At 36.3% G+C, this 19,926-nt stretch overlaps 3 protein-coding genes across 4 annotated transcripts; all 3 read right to left on the reverse strand.

Annotated features, from left to right (window-relative positions):
* Positions 1-2,289: 2,289 nt before the first annotated feature.
* On the reverse strand, positions 2,290-3,360 carry LOC130749213 (VQ motif-containing protein 4-like). The gene has a single exon (XM_057602536.1). The coding sequence runs from the start codon at positions 3,137-3,139 to the stop codon at positions 2,441-2,443; it is 699 nt and encodes a 232-aa protein (XP_057458519.1). The 5' UTR covers positions 3,140-3,360; the 3' UTR covers positions 2,290-2,440.
* A 1,853-nt stretch (positions 3,361-5,213) lies between these two features.
* Positions 5,214-11,602, reverse strand: LOC130743087 (dynamin-related protein 5A). Its single transcript, XM_057595205.1, has 8 exons — positions 11,185-11,602; positions 10,881-11,072; positions 10,592-10,798; positions 9,567-9,995; positions 9,014-9,241; positions 8,736-8,931; positions 7,326-7,989; positions 5,214-5,833 (listed from the first exon to the last, which is right to left on the reverse strand). The coding sequence occupies exons 1-8, from the start codon at positions 11,497-11,499 to the stop codon at positions 5,647-5,649; spliced, it is 2,418 nt and encodes an 805-aa protein (XP_057451188.1). The 5' UTR covers positions 11,500-11,602; the 3' UTR covers positions 5,214-5,646.
* Positions 11,603-13,601: 1,999 nt separating this feature from the next.
* LOC130743088 (proton pump-interactor 1-like) lies at positions 13,602-18,438 on the reverse strand. 2 transcript variants are annotated; one of them, XM_057595207.1, is made up of 9 exons: positions 18,227-18,438; positions 18,084-18,133; positions 16,985-17,398; positions 15,896-16,081; positions 15,594-15,773; positions 15,292-15,486; positions 15,004-15,102; positions 14,363-14,884; positions 13,602-14,271 (listed from the first exon to the last, which is right to left on the reverse strand). In XM_057595207.1, exons 3-9 carry the CDS (start codon positions 17,357-17,359, stop codon positions 13,960-13,962), a joined length of 1,869 nt encoding a protein of 622 aa, XP_057451190.1. In that variant the 5' UTR covers positions 17,360-17,398; positions 18,084-18,133; positions 18,227-18,438; the 3' UTR covers positions 13,602-13,959. The 2 variants fall into 2 exon arrangements, with proteins under 2 accessions (XP_057451190.1, XP_057451189.1); XM_057595206.1 differs by lacking the exon at positions 18,084-18,133.
* Between the last annotated feature and the right edge of the window lie 1,488 nt (positions 18,439-19,926).

A 19,926-nucleotide genomic window follows, 5' to 3' on the forward strand; every position in this document is an offset into this window, starting at 1 on the left:
ACAACCCTTGGGAGAGGAATAATGCAATAGATTACTTGCCTCGCCTTGCTTCTAGAGAAGGCACCTCGCGTCGCATTTGGAGGCTTCCACCATCGTCCATTGTAGCTACTTTATGCATGGATGTGGCGGCGTAGTTTTTTGTGCTCTTATTAATTTCCTCTTGTAACCAAAGAAAGAGAGTAACTTCTAATTTAAGAATAATTGTACAAGTGGCTACATCCTATTAAATGAAGCGTTCTAGAATATTTACTTAATCTATAAAATAAATCAAACAAAACTACTATGGCCACTATATTTAATTCACATATGTTTGAGCTTGTGGATATAGAATTTGCCAATTTTAATATTTTTTTTTGTTACAGGAGGAAATGAAAACTTAAATTTTAAATTTCATTTAGCTAATATCACAACATAAATGCACTTATCATTGTATATTATTACACTGTTCAATTTGAAATATATATATATATATATATATATATATATATATTTAAACTTTTCATAAATTTTATTACTCCAAAATCATATTAAGAGGTAAAAAATTTAAGTTTTTAATTGTAAAATAAAAGTTATTTTAAAAAGATGCACCCACGCAAATGCTATGACTCACTATGACAAAGGGTGTGGCGCTTTCTAACAAATGACAAATCAGTATGAGAAATGGTCCTTGAAGTTGGTTTCCTGCTTTCTTTGTGTTTCATCCTGTTTTAGATGACCTAATAGCTGCCATATTTGTTTAAAAAGTGGTCTCAGAAATCCCAGAACTATAAAAGATTGATGTTCCTAATTGATCTTGAATCTAAGAGAAAACAAAAATTGTTTTGCCAATTTTTATTCATTGCACCAGCAGCTGGGTCCAACCTATAGACGTACATAATTGACAAAACAAAGTCTAAAAAGTGATGGCATAGAAAAAAGTTTGTCTTCTCATATTCTCTTGCTCTTGTTATTTACATATGGTTTCTTTACTTCCATGCTTTCTCCAACATGATAATTATATTAATAGTTCCATTTTCTACTTTCTTCATCTTTAGACTTTTCCTCTCGTCATTTTGTTACCTTCTAATTGATTTCAAAGGTACAATCAATGTAAATTAAATTCAACAGAACAAGGGGAAATGAGAAACAGGCAAATGGGTAAATTGATATAAGCAATAATGATGGTTGCATGGTTTCAGAAGGACAACTAGTTAGACAACTTTGATGATCAGTACCTAAATACCAAATTAGGCCCTGTGATGCCACATTTTCATATATATAGGATACTGTCATTGTCTATAATTTTTCTGCATTTAGAAACAAAAGAAGATGAAGTAAGCAAAAGGTTTCTACTATACTATTACTACTTGATCTGAAAGGGAACTTGAGGACTGATACAGAAACAGTTTTTCTTCTAATAGGTGTCTCTGACAAAAAAAAACTACCCAAAACACATCATGTTACATGGGTTTGAGTAACAGAAAACGAGTAATGATATATACACACCTCCTTATTTATACACTTCATTTTCACCTATTTTTATTTCTATCTCTCTCCTCTTATTATCTATCACATCTTATACTTTCTCTCTCTTACTTTTTTTTTCTTCCTATCTCTCTCCTCCTCCACCTCTTTCCACCTCAATTTAGAGGTGTGGATAGATAATTATTGCATAGAAAACTAATCAAACTAAAACTTCCAAAACCAACAAGAGGGACCCCCTCAAGCTTCAATGAGTTGACCCTCGACACCCACCTTTCTTTCCATTGCATCTTTGTTTGATGACATAGGATACGGTTAGGTCCTCAGTACAAAGTACAGACACTGTTTTCCAGTAAAATGTGTCCCAAATAATGATCCGCAGTTACTAGTCCTCCCTTTTCTTTCTTCTGAATCTCTTCATCTCTAAATACAACTTCTCTTTGGTGGTTGGAAACACATTATCATAAAATTTGTGAGATAATCTTCAGCTTTATGAATGTTCCTTTAGAACCATTTGGATACAAACCAAAGCACTGTTGGGAGCTTATTTAAGGGCTCATTTGGTTTACGAAAACCGGAAAATAACACATTCCAATCCACTTTTCGTAGCAGTAAGGATGTGACATTTTTCTGTTTTCATACTTTTTTTGCTGTAAACCAAGTAGGCTTTAAGTGCTTTTTCTAATACATAAGCTTCAATAAGTCTATGTCCAAACACACTCTTATTGTAATAGAAATCCAAGAATAATCATTCATGGAACATGGTGAGAAGAATTAAAATTTACCTAATTAGGAGAAACTTGAAAGTAATAGTACTGCTCCATGGTGGAAAATAAAGAGGGCTTTGTCATTAAGGGAAGTTTACAACTTTTGCAAGCTTTGTACCTGTTGATGGAAAATAAACTGCAAAAACCCAATAATCATTCTCTAAATCATAGCCTGATGATGATGATGGTGCTCTAAATCATAGCTTTGTTACTCAAGAAGGTGACTCTGTAACTCTAGGTGAAGTCACAGGAAAAAGAGGTAAGAGCTGTGGCTCAAAGCCTCTGGGAGTTGACATGGGAGATGGGTGTAGATAGAATCCCTTGTCAGCTATGGCCTTCTCCTCCTCTGAAGAGCTTCCAAGTGAAGGTGAGGACTTGTCAAAAGGGTCATCATTCAATGGAGTGACAGGGCTAAGAGCAAGGGAAGGGAAGTCAAGAAGGCTAGGGGAGAGAATCTCTGAACTTGAGGGAGAGAACCTACAAATCTCTGCAGAATTAGGCTTCATGAATGTGTTGATGATGAGGGTGTTCTTCAGGCTGTTGTTGTAATTCCTCCTTTCATACAGCTTGAACCCTTGCTGCTGCTGCTTCTTTGGTGCTGTCTTCATGGGAGGGATGTTGAAGTTTCTGGATGATGGAACTGGATCTTGTAAGTGTAGTTTGGAACATGGAGCTGGTTTTGTGGTATCTGATGAGCCAGTGAGCATTTGAACAACTTGCTTGAAAGAGGAAGTGTCAGCTTGGACATAAGTGGTGGGGTAAGGGTTTGAGTCAGATCTGGGAATGTTGTTTGGGGTGTGAGGTGGTGTTGGGATTTGGATACCATTATTGCTGCTGTTTCTGAGATTGCTTCTAGGAGACTTCATGAAAGTTTGGTTCTCTCTGTCTTGGACTCTTGAGCTTATTTCCATTGATGTGAAGGTGAAGGCTGCTCTGTCTTCAAAGGAAGACAGGAAAGAGGTTGGGGAAGTTTGGATGAAAGTGATATATGGAAGAGTGAAAAACAAGGCTTGATGATAGAAAGCAAGAAAGAAAGAAAGTGTCTGCTTGCTTATGTAGCTTGAGTTTTGTTCTGTCTGGACTCTGTTCCTTTCTTTATATTATTTTCAATTCAAGCATGGTATTTAGGCATCCTACTAGATTGTTTTCTCTTAACCTCATTCTTTTGTTAGGGTGTGTTTTAATAACAATTGTGATTATACATGTACATACACATTTCAGCGGACATCTAATAGATATATAGTTTACCAGTGACGCTTAAAACGGCTAATAAATTATATGTGTATTGGATGTTGCTAAAATCGATATATTCAACTAATATTTTTCTAATATGTAATATGAAAGAGCTTTTATATTTATAAGAAAAATTTCATTCATTATTTATCTCAAGGTGTATAATAACGTTCGTTTATACAGGTGTCATGTCAAAAGTACCCAACATATAATTTCTATTGATTAAGCCATTAGATTTGTAGTTTTAACCTATTATTTAATGGTTGATTCGCTTCTAATTTACACCTCTCATGCTTGTCTAATACAAGATTCTATCATAGTAGAATTAGGAATTATTTGGCAAATAGCATATGTGCCACACCACACAGCAATAGGGAAAAGTTATGATTGGGGAGTTAAATATGGGAGAGGCATTGACTTCAGAACCCAACAGCAGAGACTCTTGTATTGGTGATGTGATTGGGAATGATAGCTACATGTGCACTAATCCCATTGTTAGATTAATTCCAATTTTTAGACATTTTAAGAGTGCATTAAATTTTTTAAATACTTTCATCACTTCCTATGTCACTTTTAATTAACTCCCATAAACTAATAAAATAGTTAATAATCATGAATTTATAAAATTAGTATTAATTTTATTACACAATCTTTATTACAAATTTAAAAGAATTTATTGATGTACTAGCGAAATTGAATATAAAACATTAAAAGTGAAAATAAAAAGCTCAATGTATATCATTCACAATACTTAAAAGTAGTCGTTTGAACTATAAGATTGAGATTTCGATCCTTAGAAGTCGCACTTCTAAAGAAACCTTTAACGTTCATCACACACAAATCAAATAAAATTGCATCAATAAAAAGATACTTATGGTTTTAAAAAGTAAAAATAGAAACATTTAATGATTGACAAATATTTTAAAATGACACATATTATGGTTGGCTAAATGAGCCATAAGGGTTACTTAACCTCACCTCAATTGACCAATAGAATTATTTATAAATAAATTAATAAATAAAATATAAAATTTTTATTCCACTTATTTTAAATATGATTGATCCACCTAGGACTATGAGTTATTTAACTCAAACTATTACATGGGTCATTTAGACAACCACTTACATATAAATATATGTGAACAATTTAGAATGTTTCATGCATTTTGTCTTGTAAAAAAAATTAGAATGTCCCATAAATAGAAACAAATTGAATATTTTTTGGGCTTTATCTATTTAGAATCAATTTTTTCTTTCATCCAATTTTTACTTGTTATTTTTTTCTATCTCTCTTTTCTTACTCAATGATATCACATAACATATCGATGTTTTCCCCCTTGCTTTGTTAGGGTTAGCTCATCTGGAGGAAAACCCGCGAGACTCCACAACCGGGGAAGAAAGCCAAAGAGACACCAAAAAAGGTCCAAACGATAAAGGAAGAAGCCATGAAGGATGTTTCTATCCTCAATTTCGCAATAGCAATCACGAAATTTCCAATTGAAAATTTAGGAGCCCTATTTCATACAAATGAATTCTTCTAAAAAAAATTCAATGTGGATTAAATTACTTGTTTAGTTCAAAAAAAAGAACTTGTTAGTGTTCATTCAATAAAAGAAACTACGTAAACAAAATTAATTTTAATATCCAAACATAACTATTAGTCTTATTTTGTCACTTCAGAAACTTGCTTACTTTAAAGAATCTTAGCCAACAAATTTTACGGTTCATGAGTTATTATTATGACAATAAAAATACATAATAAAAATAAAATTAAATAATCATTCATTAAAAAATAATACAGGCTTGTATATTTTTTATCATTTCAAATAATCTGCAACTGAGACCAAAAGGCAAAAGGTGCAAGTTGTGTGAGGTGAAAGATTATTCAAGAGCTTTCAGCAAGCTGTGAATGTGACTACATCAAACCAATCATGTTAGCCTCTAAATGCACGTTAACAAGTCAATCTGTCTCACATCTTACATCTACATATATATGCTTCCACAAGAAGGTGAAGAGGCTTCACCCAAGTTGCATTCTTTCCATGAGAGTCACACCAAATTATGGGAGTCTCCATAGTATTTGGTCCATTTGGTATACAAGAACTGCATCGTTAATTTCACAAGCACAACAAATTCTCCAAAGCGTAGCGAAAATCGTGGCATCTCGGAGAGTGAGTAACTCTGATCAAAGAGCTCGAGCAACATTTTTAAACTCATTCAAGCAAGACTGGAGTGTCTTCTGACGCTTTGTTAGAGACTCTCGTTCATTTTGCAGAACATCTATGGCGCCCGGAGCAACAAACATGTCCATGAATTTCTCATCATTCACAGCAAATAAATCTAACATGAGAGCCACGAGAAGTCCCTCTCGGCTGCACAAATAAACACAACAAAACAGGCGTTGTAATTGATAGTTGCATACACTGAGGTAATGTGGACCATATAGACCATATATAAATTAGATCCATGTTATCTAATGAGGTTAGGAAATTTATACATTGACACCCCAATTCCACCCGACCCCTAGAGAGAGATTGGAATGAAAGAGAGGAGTGAAAGATATGATGAAAGACAAAGTGAGTGCGGATATATCAAAACTGGCTATGGTCTGAAAAAGGGTGAGCATAAGTTTAAGAAGAATATAATTCAAAAAAGAAACATGAATAGAAGCAAATATATTATTCATTAGGAAGAAGATATGAGGAGCAAAAACCTAATTTTTGTAAAACAAATTAAATCAACCAGAAGAGAAAAATAACAAAAACTAGTATAAGAGAGGAGTGAAAGATATGATGAAAGACAAAGTGAGTGCGGATATATCAAAACTGGCTATGGTCTGAAAAAGGGTGAGCATAAGTTTAAGAAGAATATAATTCAAAAAAGAAACATGAATAGAAGCAAATATATTATTCATTAGGAAGAAGATATGAGGAGCAAAAACCTAATTTTTGTAAAACAAATTAAATCAACCAGAAGAGAAAAATAACAAAAACTAGTACCCTTTGAGGCTTGAAGTTAATTTGCCACTGCAAGGTGATGATGGTGGGAAAGAGCACAATAGGATGCTCTTTAATGGAAATATGTGACGGAAAACATCATGAATTTGGAAAGGGAAAGGTATTTGGTTGGAGTATTTCTGAAGTTAAAACATTCTACAGAAAGGTAATAGTGCAGTACTGAGAACATTCTACCAATATTTTCTGTTACCTTATGTATCTCTACCTCCCTAGTTCAAGTCCATTAAGCTAAATTCGGACTTGGAGGGTTGTGTACCTCCCCCGAGTAAGGAAGACTCAAACTCGAACTTAAGGGCAGGAAGCTCGGCCTAGATAGTGAACTATGTTAACACGTAATTAAGAGGCCGCTTGTAACCTCCAAGGATATTAAGCCAATCATCAAGGCTACCCTTAAGGTGATCATTAAGCCACTAAATTGACCAATAAAGTATCATATTACCCAGAGCAACCAAGAACCCAAGAGGCAAGCAATCCTAAACCTTATAGCCCCCAACAATGACGGGAAAAATAAGTTCAATCACCACGGATTCTGGGACCTAAGGCTAAGTGTTCTTGTACACTTGGCTTAATTCCCCGAATATGGAGAGAACAGTATCGTCTATTCTTTTTTTACCACATGTATCATCCGTGGGAGCTAATCATGTTTGAGAATTGAACATCCACATCATTTGGGGATAACTCTTCCAGCCGAAATTATCAATTCACTAGACTCGAGCCGAGAACCAATCACCCGTTGATTAAATCATTCTATCAATATGGTACCGCCTATAGCTTGAACTTTTATAGTGATGCATTAAGCAAGCAAAATTAAGGCCGAAACTGGTTTTAGAAAAGTACAGAAGCTTACCAAGGGGTTAGGAATCCAGAGTTCATGGTTGATGTCACGCCTCTCTCAACAAGAACTTCACGTATACGTGCAAAATGCTGGGCAGCTGATAAACAGATTTCTGAGTAAGGTGAACCTGATCTCTCCCCATTTCCAAACAAAATGCCCCCATTTTGCGGCCTAATATACTCAGAATTTTTTCCATTTCCTGCCATTCTGGAGACCCTCTTCCTCGGTCCAAGGTCATTACAAATTCCAAGCTCCCTCTTTTTTGGATCACCTGGCTGATCAGGAGATGGGGTCTCAGGGATAGTCATTTGGCTTTCTCGCAAAGCGTCTCTAGCTTCTGCTGCAGCTTTACCCGGTGTGGTTTCCTGCATGTTATTATTTTCTGGAGGTATGTTTTCCTGATCCCTCATTGCATCATGATTGGAAGCTGAACTCGTGTCGCTCAAATCAAGGAAAGCCTGGCTGAATTTGTTGAAAGTGGCAGCATTTTGGCCAGAACTGGGTTGGAATTCATTGAAGTAGCAGACCTGTGAGTATGGACTGGTAACTGAATCAAGGTGGTGCCTCACAAGCTGCTTGCACTGCTTAGTGAGATCCTTTATGAAACGACTGTATGCACACCGTAAAGCAGCATGAAAACCAACATAGCCATCCATGTTTCCTGATTTAATCCCATCTTCAAGGTGGGAAAAAACACCAGTAAGCTTTTCGAATCAGTTGCAAGAAATAATATCAAAATATAAGAGATGCAAAAAACATAATCACCACTAAGCTTTACCTATTCCTTACAAAGTTACAAGGGGTTATATGCTTTATGCCTTTATCACAAAATAGACAAAATATGGTTAAAATCTAAAAGACAATTGAAGGGGGAAAATCCCAAGACATTAACACAAAATGAAATGAATATATGCATTCCCAGAAAACATATAAAAAAGATGATAGTAGAACAACTTTTTTTCTTTTTTTGTATATTTAAGTTCTGGAAGGACAATGAAATATTCAATTGCCCAAATGTAAATTAAAAAATATCTTTAAGCTGAAGAAATCAGAACCCGTGCAAAGGATTGACTTGATGCCTGAGTTGGAATGGGAAATGGAATCAACTATTGAGGAAATTTTTGACATTCAAGTAGTGAGAACCCAATAAATAAGAAAGTGTTTATTTTCTGGTGCATTCAACTTTCCAAGAGGGTTTTTCCAATTGAGCTAAGTATTTGGTTTGAGAAAACGTACATTCACATATTCACATCTAATCAAATGGATGTGTTTAGTTTCCAGTCGAAAACACATTCATGATTCAACTGACATATTTTTCAAGTGAGGAAAGTTGTTGGATTGAGAAAAGCACATGCACACCCAATCTAGAGCCAACAACACAACTGACAACTGAACGGTATACCAACAAGGAGTTTCACTTACATTGTGAATCACGACAGCGGTTTCTTTCTAGAGCCAAATCAAATAAACTTCCTAAAACAAAAGCAAGCCGATCACAAGCAGTATCAAGAAGAGGAGCAAGCCATGATCTAGCAGCAGCACGTGCAATCTCTGCAGCAGCCTCTGTTAGTCCTCTTCCCCCACCTCGGCCAGCATGGGCAAGTAATATATTTGCTACCTGTGAAAATGACACTAAAGAATTTGAAGTTGAAATCTCAAAAAAAATTGTTCCTCCAATGAGTATATGAAAATTAAATCACCTTCTCCCGTGACACCGGGGGGCATTCAATGGAATATGCAGCGCAACGAAATTCATGCATCACCCTCTCAAATGCAGCCCCTCCATAAAGGCGAAGGGTAGCATTAGGGGGATTTACATCCGTAATGACACCAGGCCAAACCCCAATACCACTTTCTGACCTCTCTTGTACTGTTGTTTTCCCCCACTGCTCAGGGCAAGGATCCGCTGCACCATCAATCAATGCACCCTGGAACAAAACAAAAGATGCACCTATCAACTTAAAACAAATGCACATAATCGTTGACACCCTTTGTTGAAAGATGTTCAAAATTACAGCTCATTTGTGTAAGTGAATTGCATAGAAGCTTAGAATACATTATAAACTTGGTCCAAGGTGTGGAGACCAAAGGGTGTAAGTAATATATATGGTACATTAAATCCATCAGAAGAGAAATTTTTGCAATATAAACTTGGTCCATCAATGAAAAAGTTTATAGATATGAGTAGAGACACAATAAGTGGTTTTGTACAAACTGTTAAACACGGTTCATCAGTCATGAATAAGTACCAACCACATGGTTGCTGATAGAAGCTGCATCCAGCATTGCGAATTTCCTAAGATGAGAAATATCTGAAGTGGCCTGTAGCTTTGAATCCAGTCCGGCAAGCTCAGAAGTGATTTCACCACACCGTTGCTCAAGCAATGCAAGAGTTGCAGGCGCAGCTTCTTTGTATTTCTTCTGTAGCTCAGACTCCAAATAATCCCTCAGACGGCCAAAACCAACATAGGACTTGAACTTTTCTTCATCGAAACCTCCCTTGACACCCTCACGAAGATGACGAATAACCTCCGAGTCCACCTGAGAAATCTGTCTACGGAACTCCTCATTCGAAACATTGGTTCTGTCCTTAGGCAGGGCCACATAATAAGGGCGAGTGCTATCTCCAAGGTATCCACTTGCACTCAAATAGCGATCTACTTCCCACCGGTCACTAAATTCCTGCAAGCATCAGATAGCTTATCGCCGAGACAACAATAACCAAAGCACTATTTCACTGCATGATGTCAGCTACATGAATCAACCAACTTCATATATTGTAACATACCATGTTTAGTTATGCATTTGCATCATCCAACCCACGACTCCAATCTTCAAAACATGGTTTTGTAATTTTTAACATGTTTGAGAACATATTCCTCAAGGGTTGGAACATGGTTTTGAGTAAAATTAACTATCTATTAGCATGTTTGGAAACCCTTCTAAAATTGATTTTAAAGTCAAAATCAGTTTCAGAAAGAAACTTCTATAAGTAGCTTTTGAATGCTATAATTGATTAAAATCTACACATGAATCACTCTACTCCAATCATGCTTAACCAAATCAATTCTACAAAAAAAAATCAAATTTATTCAGAAACACATTTCCAAATGCTCACCCAATCACACACATAATATCTAATGATGTCCATGTCTAACTCACAGACAATTTAAATGCAGAAACAACACCATATACTCCATGCATACTTCTACCAATTGATAACAAAAACAATCATAAGTTGATGAGTTAACTAAAGAATTATATCATCAAATTCATACCTTGAGTCGATTATCAAATTTAGATACAACAACAACCGTCCGTCTAAACGTGGGATCAATTTCGCGAACCGCATCCAACCACAATGAGGAGCACCACTCAACACTACTCTGCTGAAGGAACAAGATAATGCGGTGTGGAGGAGCAGCCAATGACTTCACCATCGAAAGAATCTCCTCAGGCGTGCTCTCCGGTTCACCCTTCTTCGCCTGCGAAACACAAACACAAAATCAAACCTTCTACATCTCCTCACCTCTAAAAAACCCCATTCCCAAATTCCAAAACCCTAACCTTGAGAACAAACCCCGGCGTGTCGATAATCGTGAGATTAGGACAATGCGCGTAATCAGCTCTCAGCACAATCGGCTTCGGGGAAACCGCGGTCCTCGTCGTCTTCAAAAGCGCCTCGGTTCGAGACTTGATAATGTCAGCAATGGTAGAAGCAGAAACCACAGGACTTCCATACTCTTCTGAATCTTCCTCCTGCAAATCAGTTACAACTGTTATAACCGTTTAATAACCGAATTCAGTTACGTTACGGTTGCAGTTACAACCAGAAAGCAAAAATTGATAGAAATGGGTGGCGATTTTGAACCTGGAAGCGGCAGCGAGGTTCTGCGGCGGAGGGATCATGGAGCATTTGGAGGATAAGGGGGCGGCGAGTGCCCATCTCGACCTCGCGGACATTGAAGCGGAACCCGAGGAGGGCTTCGAGGAGGGAGCTTTTGCCATCGGATTGGCCACCGACGGCGACGATCTCCGGGATTGGGAGTGTTTCGCCGAAGGCTACGGCGGCGGCTTGGAGGCGGTTGTAGGCCTCAAATCGAGACGTGGAATCGGGGCGATGTCTCCGGCGGGATGATTTGTCCGATGGGGTTTTGGTGGGAGGAGTGGCGGTGGAGGATGACATGGTTGCCGTGGTTTGAGTGGGGAATGGAGGGAGGGAGAGATGGATGGAGTTTGAATTTGAATTTGGGGTTGGTCTCTTTCCTTTTCGACCGTTGTATTTGAACTTGTTGGGTTGCGACTAAATAAAATGTGTTGAACTAGTGGACGTTGAATCATTTCATGGCACACCAATCCATTTTTTACATAAATTTACTTAAAACATAAACAAGACATTTTTAACTATATAAATCTAAATCTTAGTTGTACTTGCAATTTATTAATTTCATGACAATATTGTCATCAGTTAAAGTCGTCAGAAAATGACATGCCGAATTTTCCCGCCACCCTAATCTTTTTCATCAAGCTTTCATGCGCTAACACTGAAGGCTTTGATCGTTGATTACATTTTTTTGTGTGAAAAAGTCATTATGGACGGTTGTCAAAGTCATGGTAATTGGCAGATAAATGTGTTTGTCGGTAAATAGCTAGCGGTATTCTTATAGTGTTATCCTCAATTTCAATCGGATAAATCCTCTCAAAATTTTAAAAAAAAATTGATCATAAACTTGTTGTTCTAGATTTGATATTTGGCGCTCTTTTTTTCTTCATCCTAGAATCAAAATTTTGAGGTGTTTTGTGTTGAATTATTCATGTTCTACTCATTCAAGTACTAGATCCTTGTAGTTTGATCAATTTAATTAGTGGAAATTTTGTAGATATTGGTAAAATAAATTGATAACGGTGCACCATACTTACGCGCTAGATTACCGATAGCTTGGACCATCAGTAACAACGCGCTAAATTTTCCCGCCAAAGTTACTGAGAATTTATGAATGTTTAATTTCTTAACCAACGGTTTTCGTACCGTCGGTAATAGATTGTCGGTAAATAAAACTTTTATTCGAGTGTATACATCCAAAAAATATTGGACATTGCTCTGGTATCCTTGAAAATGGCAGGTTCAGTATCCTTCAATTCAATATTTACCACCGATTTAAGTTAATCCCAAGTTAAAAACACACAACTTAGGATTTTCCTTCTCAATCCTTTAAATTGAAAAGCTATTTTCAAAAAACTAATTTTAAAAATTTATTTTTCAGAGGATGAAAAGAATAGTTTTTTTTTTAAATCGGAAAGATAAATTGCACCACCCTCCACGATTGATCCGTAAACCTCCTCCACTCAACTCATATGTGGGTCACATCACTCTTCGAATAGACCTACACATAAGAACCTAGCATACGACTACTTGAACATTGATATACATTCATAAATTATTTAAATTGAAAATACACGATTTGGGAATTTCCTTCTCAATTTTTTTAAATTCAAAATCAATTTTCAAACTTATTTTTCGGAGTAAGAAAAGAATAATCTGAAGATATTTTGCAATGCTAAATTACTTGTGACTTAAAAAAAACAAATAAAAAGCATCTCAATGAAAAAAGAGGTTTCTTTTTTTGGTCAATAGTTTAAAAACAATTTATATCAAACTCATTTTTTCTGTCTTCCTCTTTGTCATTTTCTCTCTTTCTATTTTAAAAAACAAAAAACTGTTTTTGCAAACTAGGTTCTAAAAGTTCAAATATTAGTCATATTAATCCTATACAAATCTCAAAGAGAGGAACATGTCATAAGAACACAACTAGTAATTGAAGTTAATCCAGACTAAAAACACACGATATAGAAATTTCCTTCTCAACCTTTTAAATTCATAAACTATTTTCAAAAAACAATTTTAAAACTTATTTTCAGTGGAAGAAAAAAACATTTTAAATGAGATATATTGCAAAGTTAAACTACTTGTGACTTGAAAACTAAAAACAATGTTCATCAAAAGAAACTAAAGTAAAAATAGAAAACATCTGAAATATTTAGAGATTTCAGTTTTAAAAATTACAACTTATATCAAACATTTTTTTGCTTTTTCTATTATTATAATCTAAACTTTTTTGCAAAAGAGTGGCCTTAAGTTCTTGAAATTCAAATAGTGGTCATATTAATCCTATACGAATCTCAAAAAGAGGGTCACATCACTCTGGGGATGAACATTCACACGAACACACCAACCTTGGGGTAATGAACATACACACAATACCCGAGAGTATAACTTTCAAGCCATAATTCTACAAAAGGTTTTTTTTTTGTATATATTATCAAGTCTATAACCAACATAAAGAGATATCAACATTAAGTTTCAGTATCTCACAGTACCATTCCTTTGACCAATTAACTATAAAAAAAGAAAAATGAAAACCAAAATCTATGTTTCTGGTAAAACAAAATGTAAAATTAAATAGTCATACTACATGTATGAAGCTTCACAGAAAGGAGCTCAACCATAACATGGTGTGTTTGATCCACATTCCCTCCAAGAGGTTGTGTAGAACAGAAGAAAAGAAAACTTACTGACACTGGCAGCAAATCTAGACACCCGAAAAAACTGAAAATGGATTTTCAGCTCCTTCTACATCTAAGCTGTTCAGAAAAGAAGGATGTATCCCAGCATCAACATGAACACAGCGAAGAAGGCTCCAGATGCCACCCATATCCAGTAATCGTTAGACCTTCTCCTCTTGAGAATTGCTTTCGGAATGGCCTCAGGGGCTTTTGCTCGGCTCCTCGATCTAACAACGTGCTCCTTCACGGCCTTCTCCTTCACCGGAGCTGAGGGTTGGACTTTATCATCAGCTTTCTCCTGTTCTGCCACCTCAACCGCTTCATTTGCCGGTTCCTCAGGGTTCGGAGCAGCTGCAGAGCCGGGACCCGATTTCTTTGCTTTCTTCTCACGTTCCTAACACAAATCAAGACCCGAATTCATATTTCAGTACTTAATCTTGCATTCACAAAGCATGTTCAGAAAAGAGAATTGCACCAACAATCACCTTAAGCTTCTTCTCAGCCTCCTTCTGTGCTTTAGCTGCTGCTTTGGCTGCTGCTTTCTCTGCAAGCTTCTTCTTCCTTTCCAAGGCCAGCTTTGCTTTTGCTAGTTCCTCTTCTCTTTTCATCTGTTTCAACTTCGCCGGATCAATTTCCGGCTCTTTGACAGGAGCGTCCTTGTGCGGGTTTTCATATTCATATTCATCAGCATCTTCTACATCATTGATAGCCAGACTGGGTTTCAAATTTTTTCCTTTGTTTTTGGTTTCTTTCTGAACCTTCGGGGCAGGCAGAGTTTCTTGGGGAGGCGCTTTAGGCTCCTCCTTTGGCTGCTGTTTCACACTGCTTTTCGGTAACTTTTCAGTTTCTGCAGCAGGTTTTGGTTCTTCCAGCAATGGCCTTTCATCGGGATTCCTCATTCGACCATCCCTACTCAACTGCCGCATATCCAGCGATGGCAAAATTCTTTTCTCATAGTCATTCCTAAAGGATTTGTCGCTGTTCCAGAGTGACATAAATTTCTCAACCTAGAACCCACAAAAAATATAAATAAAATTGCAACTACTACACAACTTAGGTAAGAAAAACAGCAAAAAAAGTAGTAATATGACTAATGTACAATGCAATGTGAGGCCTGTAGACAAACCTCTGTCTGTGACAGTTCCCCGAGAGCATCAATATCTTTCTTTGCAGCAACCTCTCGTGCTTTGCTCAAAATTGTACGACTTTGGAAGAAATGAGTGTTCTGAATAAATGAAGATCAATTCAAATTCAGAAATTATTCAGCACTGACTTGTGAAACAACAAATGAGTAAAACTTTCTGATAGCATGTCCATAAATTTGGATCAGAATTAAGAGTATAGCTCGGTACCACGTGCCAAGAATGAGAAACATAAAACTATGGTGTGTGTGTCACAAAAAAACAAGACATACTCCCTCATCACGTTGTTTTCTTAGCTGCTGAATGCTCCCAAAAGCTTTTTCCCTCTTCTGAGTTACAGCTGCCAGTTCTTCCTGTAAAGACTGGAGATCCCTGTCTATGACTTTCAGCGCATCATCGAGCTGCTTGATTTTGGACCGGATGACTTGCCTCTCTTTTTTCACACCATCCAAATCTCCACCTATGAGCTGCAATGGAAAATAATTGTTAAAGAACATTTTAAACAGTACATAATTATAAATCCTTAACCAAAAGAAAGAGTTCCATAGGAAAAATAAAAATAAAACTATCTCACCTTAACCTGGTCATGAATGTCTTCTCTCGGCCCAACAGAGTCTTGCACTTTGGCCCTCAAGGAAGCATTAGCAATAACCTTATCCCTTGTCCCCTCAAGCTGTTTGATTTCACGAAGGATTTGTTTTTCCTCAGTCAATGGAATGCTCTCATGCTGTATGCGGTATTGCAAGCTATATATCTGCATCAATTAAAGTACACATTGGAATAGCGAGTGAATCAAGAATAGATGTTAGGATTAATTATGATGCAGAAAAAATAACAAAGTCTGCAATAAAAAATAACTTGGACTCATAAACTTACAGTGTCATTAAGTTCCTTCTCAGATGAGCATAGTCCACCCTGGCCTGAACTGTTCGCATTACGCAGCTTGCCCAATGCTTGCTGCAGAGGTTCAATCTCTTTTATTTTTTCATCCACAATACTCTGAAATTGCCTATTGTCATCTCTGAGAGACTTAATCTGAGAAATCAATTCTGCTCGCTCTGACTGCGTAAAAACCAAATATGGCATAATATTAGATGCAATCAAGCTAGTAATCCCAAATTATTCTAAAAAAAAAGCTTTAAATTGGAGTTATTGATGCACCGCGGTTGCAGTCTCGCATTGTGGATTGAGGCAGCTGCTGCAACAAATATGTTGTCGCCACACATCATCATGAAGTCTACAAATTATATCATTAACTTGGTCTTTCCATTTTTACTAAAAAGGTGTAAGCAGATAAGATATGTGGTAATGTAATAAAGGAGATTCCATCATCATCTTTTCCAATGAGGGTACTGTATCCTAACAATTAGAGGCTACCATTTTTGCTATGTTCAACTTAAAAGAAAAATACATAAAAAATAACAATGTATTTATATCTCAAATAAGTGAGTCACAGAAAAATTATACACTAACTGTCAGGAGAATTGGTGCTCTGACAAAAAAGAAAGGTAAAGGGCTAAACAAGCTTTTGGTCCTTATATTTGTTTTTTGTGCTTACTAAGTTATTAATTTTTTTCCACTGTTTTAGTCAATAAGAAATTTAGCAATTACATTCCTTGTTGTCCTTATGGTGATCATCCATCCAAATTATTTCGTCCAATAGTGACACGTCAACTGGTATTAATGAGGTAGTCTTAGAAGAAATTCCGACGCAAGTTACTGTTAAACTGAATCATCCAAATGCAGGTTCATCACAAGGACAGCATTTATTCTATATAGAAAATTCCGGGACTACAGAGAACAAATTAAAACACTAAGGACAAAACTGAACAGACGAAGTTGAAAATAAAGACGAGGAGAACAGGAATATTTAATTCCCTCCTTCCATTGTCTTCGCATTTTCAACTCCACCAAGAACAACACAAATTTTATGGAACAACCATGACCAAAGTATTATCAACTCACCCGCTTCGCCTTTAGAGCTTCAGTGATCTGAAACCGTGCTTGATTTGTCAGGTAAATCTCCTTATCAAGCTTATCAACTTTGGACTTAATGTCGGGATCATCATAAGGCCGGAACCTGACAAAATAAAAAGAATGTATCTGCTGAGGTGCAGGCCACTCTTCAGTTGCATCTTTCGGGCCACTGGAATCTGGAACACCATCAACTTCGGCCTTAGCAGCTTCATTTCCATCTGAACCAGATTTTACGGGCTCTGCAGCTCCCGGCTCCTGTTCCAATTTCCCATTTTCAGTTTCATGAGAAACAGATTTCTCTCCTTCAGCAATGTTTTCCACTGGTCCTGGAACCATCTCAAATCCCACAACCTCAACAGTCATTGCTCCAGCTACAGGACAGCCTCAAAAATCCCCCAAAACCTAATGCCAAAGCATAACAATTCATATAAACATAAGGAGCATTCAAGAGCATGTATAATTAAACAGTTTGATCCACAGGCCTAACAAGCAGGTAAACAAATGCCAACCCATAATACTTCATATGAATGCAAAATTAAACAAAAGGAACATTCAAGATCATGTATAATTAACCAGTTTGATCCACAGGCCTAACAAGCAGGTAAGCAAATGTCAACCCATGATACTTCATATGAATGCATAATTAAACGACACCTACTCCCAAATACTTCATATGAATATAAGGAACATTCAAGAGAATGTATAATTAAACAGGCCTAACTAGCAGGTAAACAAATGCCAACCCATGAATCAAAAAGATTTTTTTAGAATGGTTAAACATGATTATCATTTAGGGGAAGAAAACACACCCATGCAGGCCAAGGCTTAATGATGAACACTTCTATTCGTCAATAAACACATGAACTATATCAATTTGATCACAATCAGGCAATTTCAACCGTGCATGTCAAATGGGCAAAGGGACCAATGGACTCAAACATGCAAAACAAAACCCCCCATGAAAAACAGAATTGTAAACAAAGATCACACCTTGTTCAATGAACAAACCAAGCATGCAAACCAAAATTGGAGAAAAATGAGACACATACAAGAGGATAACAAAATCAAAAGGGAATGATCTGAATACCTTGAATGGCACCCCACGATTGATAATTCAAAAAAGAACAAAACTTTGAACTGAGAAGCTTCAGAAAATGAGAAATGAGAAATGCAGAAGCAATAAAAAGGGGAAGAGAGAAAAACAGCAGTGTAGCACAAATGGATAATTACCCGCAAGAGAGAGAGATTGCCACAAAAGAAGAAGACCCCTTTTGACAAAAAGCCACCAAAATCCAATGCCCAAAATAGGTTAAATCCCTGAAAAGAGAGAGAGAGAGAGAGAGAATAGAGAGCACAATGGGTCAGATCTTTCTCTCTGTGTCTCAATATAAACCAGTGCTAGAGAGAGAGAGAGAAAGTGAAGGGAGAGAGAGAGAGAGAGAGAGAGAGAGAGAGAGAGGGTCGTTATATATATACGAGGTGATTAACGATGCTTCTACAGACAGTGAAAACGGTGGTCCAACGTTTTTCTCTTGACATAGATTTGCAAAGGTTGTTCTTTTAATGTTTTCTTTGTCTTAGGAAAAGCAAGTAGTGTGTTTACCTCTATTTCTTTATTTTTTAATTGTGTTTAGGGAAATATTAAGTGGGGATGTAAAGGAAGGAAATGAATGAGAGGGAAGATTAAGAAAAAGAGAAAAAGAAAAATAATAATTAGGCAAATATGGATGAAATGTGTGTAAATATAGAATAGAATATTGGTTTTTAATTTTGTGTATAAAACCAAACCATAATTTATCATTATACTCTATTTCTGACATGTATAAAATCGAATAAAACAACGGTTTCAATTAAAGATTTCTTGATGCTATCATTTCACGTTTTCTTTCATGATTACTGTGGGCGTCGGCACAACATAACAACTTTGGGAGTAGCAAGCACGATTGAGAAATCACATAACGTGTCACAAGACATGTGAAACTGAGAATGCGCTTCCAAATGCAGAAAACGTGAAAGGAAGTTGAGTGCAGCGTGAATTTGAAAGTTGATTCACGTTCATAATAAAATTAAACAATATATATCATTTTACTCTATTTTTGACACGTATAGAATCGAATAAAACAATGGTTTCAATTAGAGGTTTGTAGATGCCATCATTTCACGTTTTCTTTATCGATTACGGCGGGCGTCTACAAAACAAAACAACTTTAGGAGATAATGAGAATGTTTGAAAAGCTATCTAACGTGACACGAAACATAATGAACTGATAATGTGCTTTCAAATGCATAAGCGTGAAAGGAAGTCTGGTGCAGCGTGAATATGAAAGTTGATTAACGTTCATTATGAAGGTAACGCAGAAACGCAATACCCCCAGTTGAGAATATCATATTGAGTGGATAGCATAAAGATAAAATGGAAAAGAATTACTTGAAAATACTAAAATACAAATTTTTGATTTTGTATATTGTGTTTGGTGATAAAAAAATAAATCCATATCTATTATCTTATTCTACTTTTGAAACGTATAAAATCGAATAAAACAATGGTTTCAATTAAACATTTGTTGATGTTATCATTTCATGTTTTCTTTATCGATTATTGTGGGCGTCTGCAAAACAAAACAACTTTGGGAGATAACGAGCGTGTTTGAAAAACAATATAACGTGTCATGAGACATTGAATGGAGAATGCACTTTCAAATGCAGAAAATGTGAAAGAAAGTTGGGTGCAATGTGAATATGAAAGTTGATTCACGTTCATTATGATGCCATCATTTCACGTTTTATTTATTGATTATAGTGGGCGTCTGCAAAACAAAACAAAACAACTTTGGGAGATAATGTGCGTCTTTGAAAAGCCATCTAATGTGTCACGAGACATATTGAACAGAGAATATGCTTTCAAATGCAGAAAACGTGAAAAGAAGTTG

Source organism: Lotus japonicus, chromosome 3 (assembly GCF_012489685.1).
Source record: "Lotus japonicus ecotype B-129 chromosome 3, LjGifu_v1.2".
Lineage (NCBI taxonomy): Eukaryota > Viridiplantae > Streptophyta > Magnoliopsida > Fabales > Fabaceae > Lotus > Lotus japonicus.

Bases quoted from the DNA above. Each gene is read 5' to 3' on its own strand.
- LOC130743088 (XM_057595206.1), bottom strand. From the start codon at position 17,359: ATGACTGTTGAGGTTGTGGGATTTGAGATGGTTCCAGGACCAGTGGAA. The intron at 16,082-16,984 runs GTGAGTTGATAA...GTTTTTACGCAG, and splicing joins AAGCTCTAAAGGCGAAGCGG to TCAGAGCGAGCAGAATTGAT. The intron at 15,103-15,291 runs GTATGTCTTGTT...TCATTTATTCAG, and splicing joins GAAAACAACGTGATGAGGGA to AACACTCATTTCTTCCAAAG.
- LOC130749213 (XM_057602536.1), bottom strand. From the start codon at position 3,139: ATGGAAATAAGCTCAAGAGTCCAAGACAGAGAGAACCAAACTTTCATG.
- LOC130743087 (XM_057595205.1), bottom strand. From the start codon at position 11,499: ATGTCATCCTCCACCGCCACTCCTCCCACCAAAACCCCATCGGACAAA. The intron at 8,932-9,013 runs GTGATTTAATTT...TCATTTTCACAG, and splicing joins CCCCGGTGTCACGGGAGAAG to GTAGCAAATATATTACTTGC. The intron at 5,834-7,325 runs GTAAGCTTCTGT...TTATTTGTGCAG, and splicing joins TCTGGATTCCTAACCCCTTG to CCGAGAGGGACTTCTCGTGG.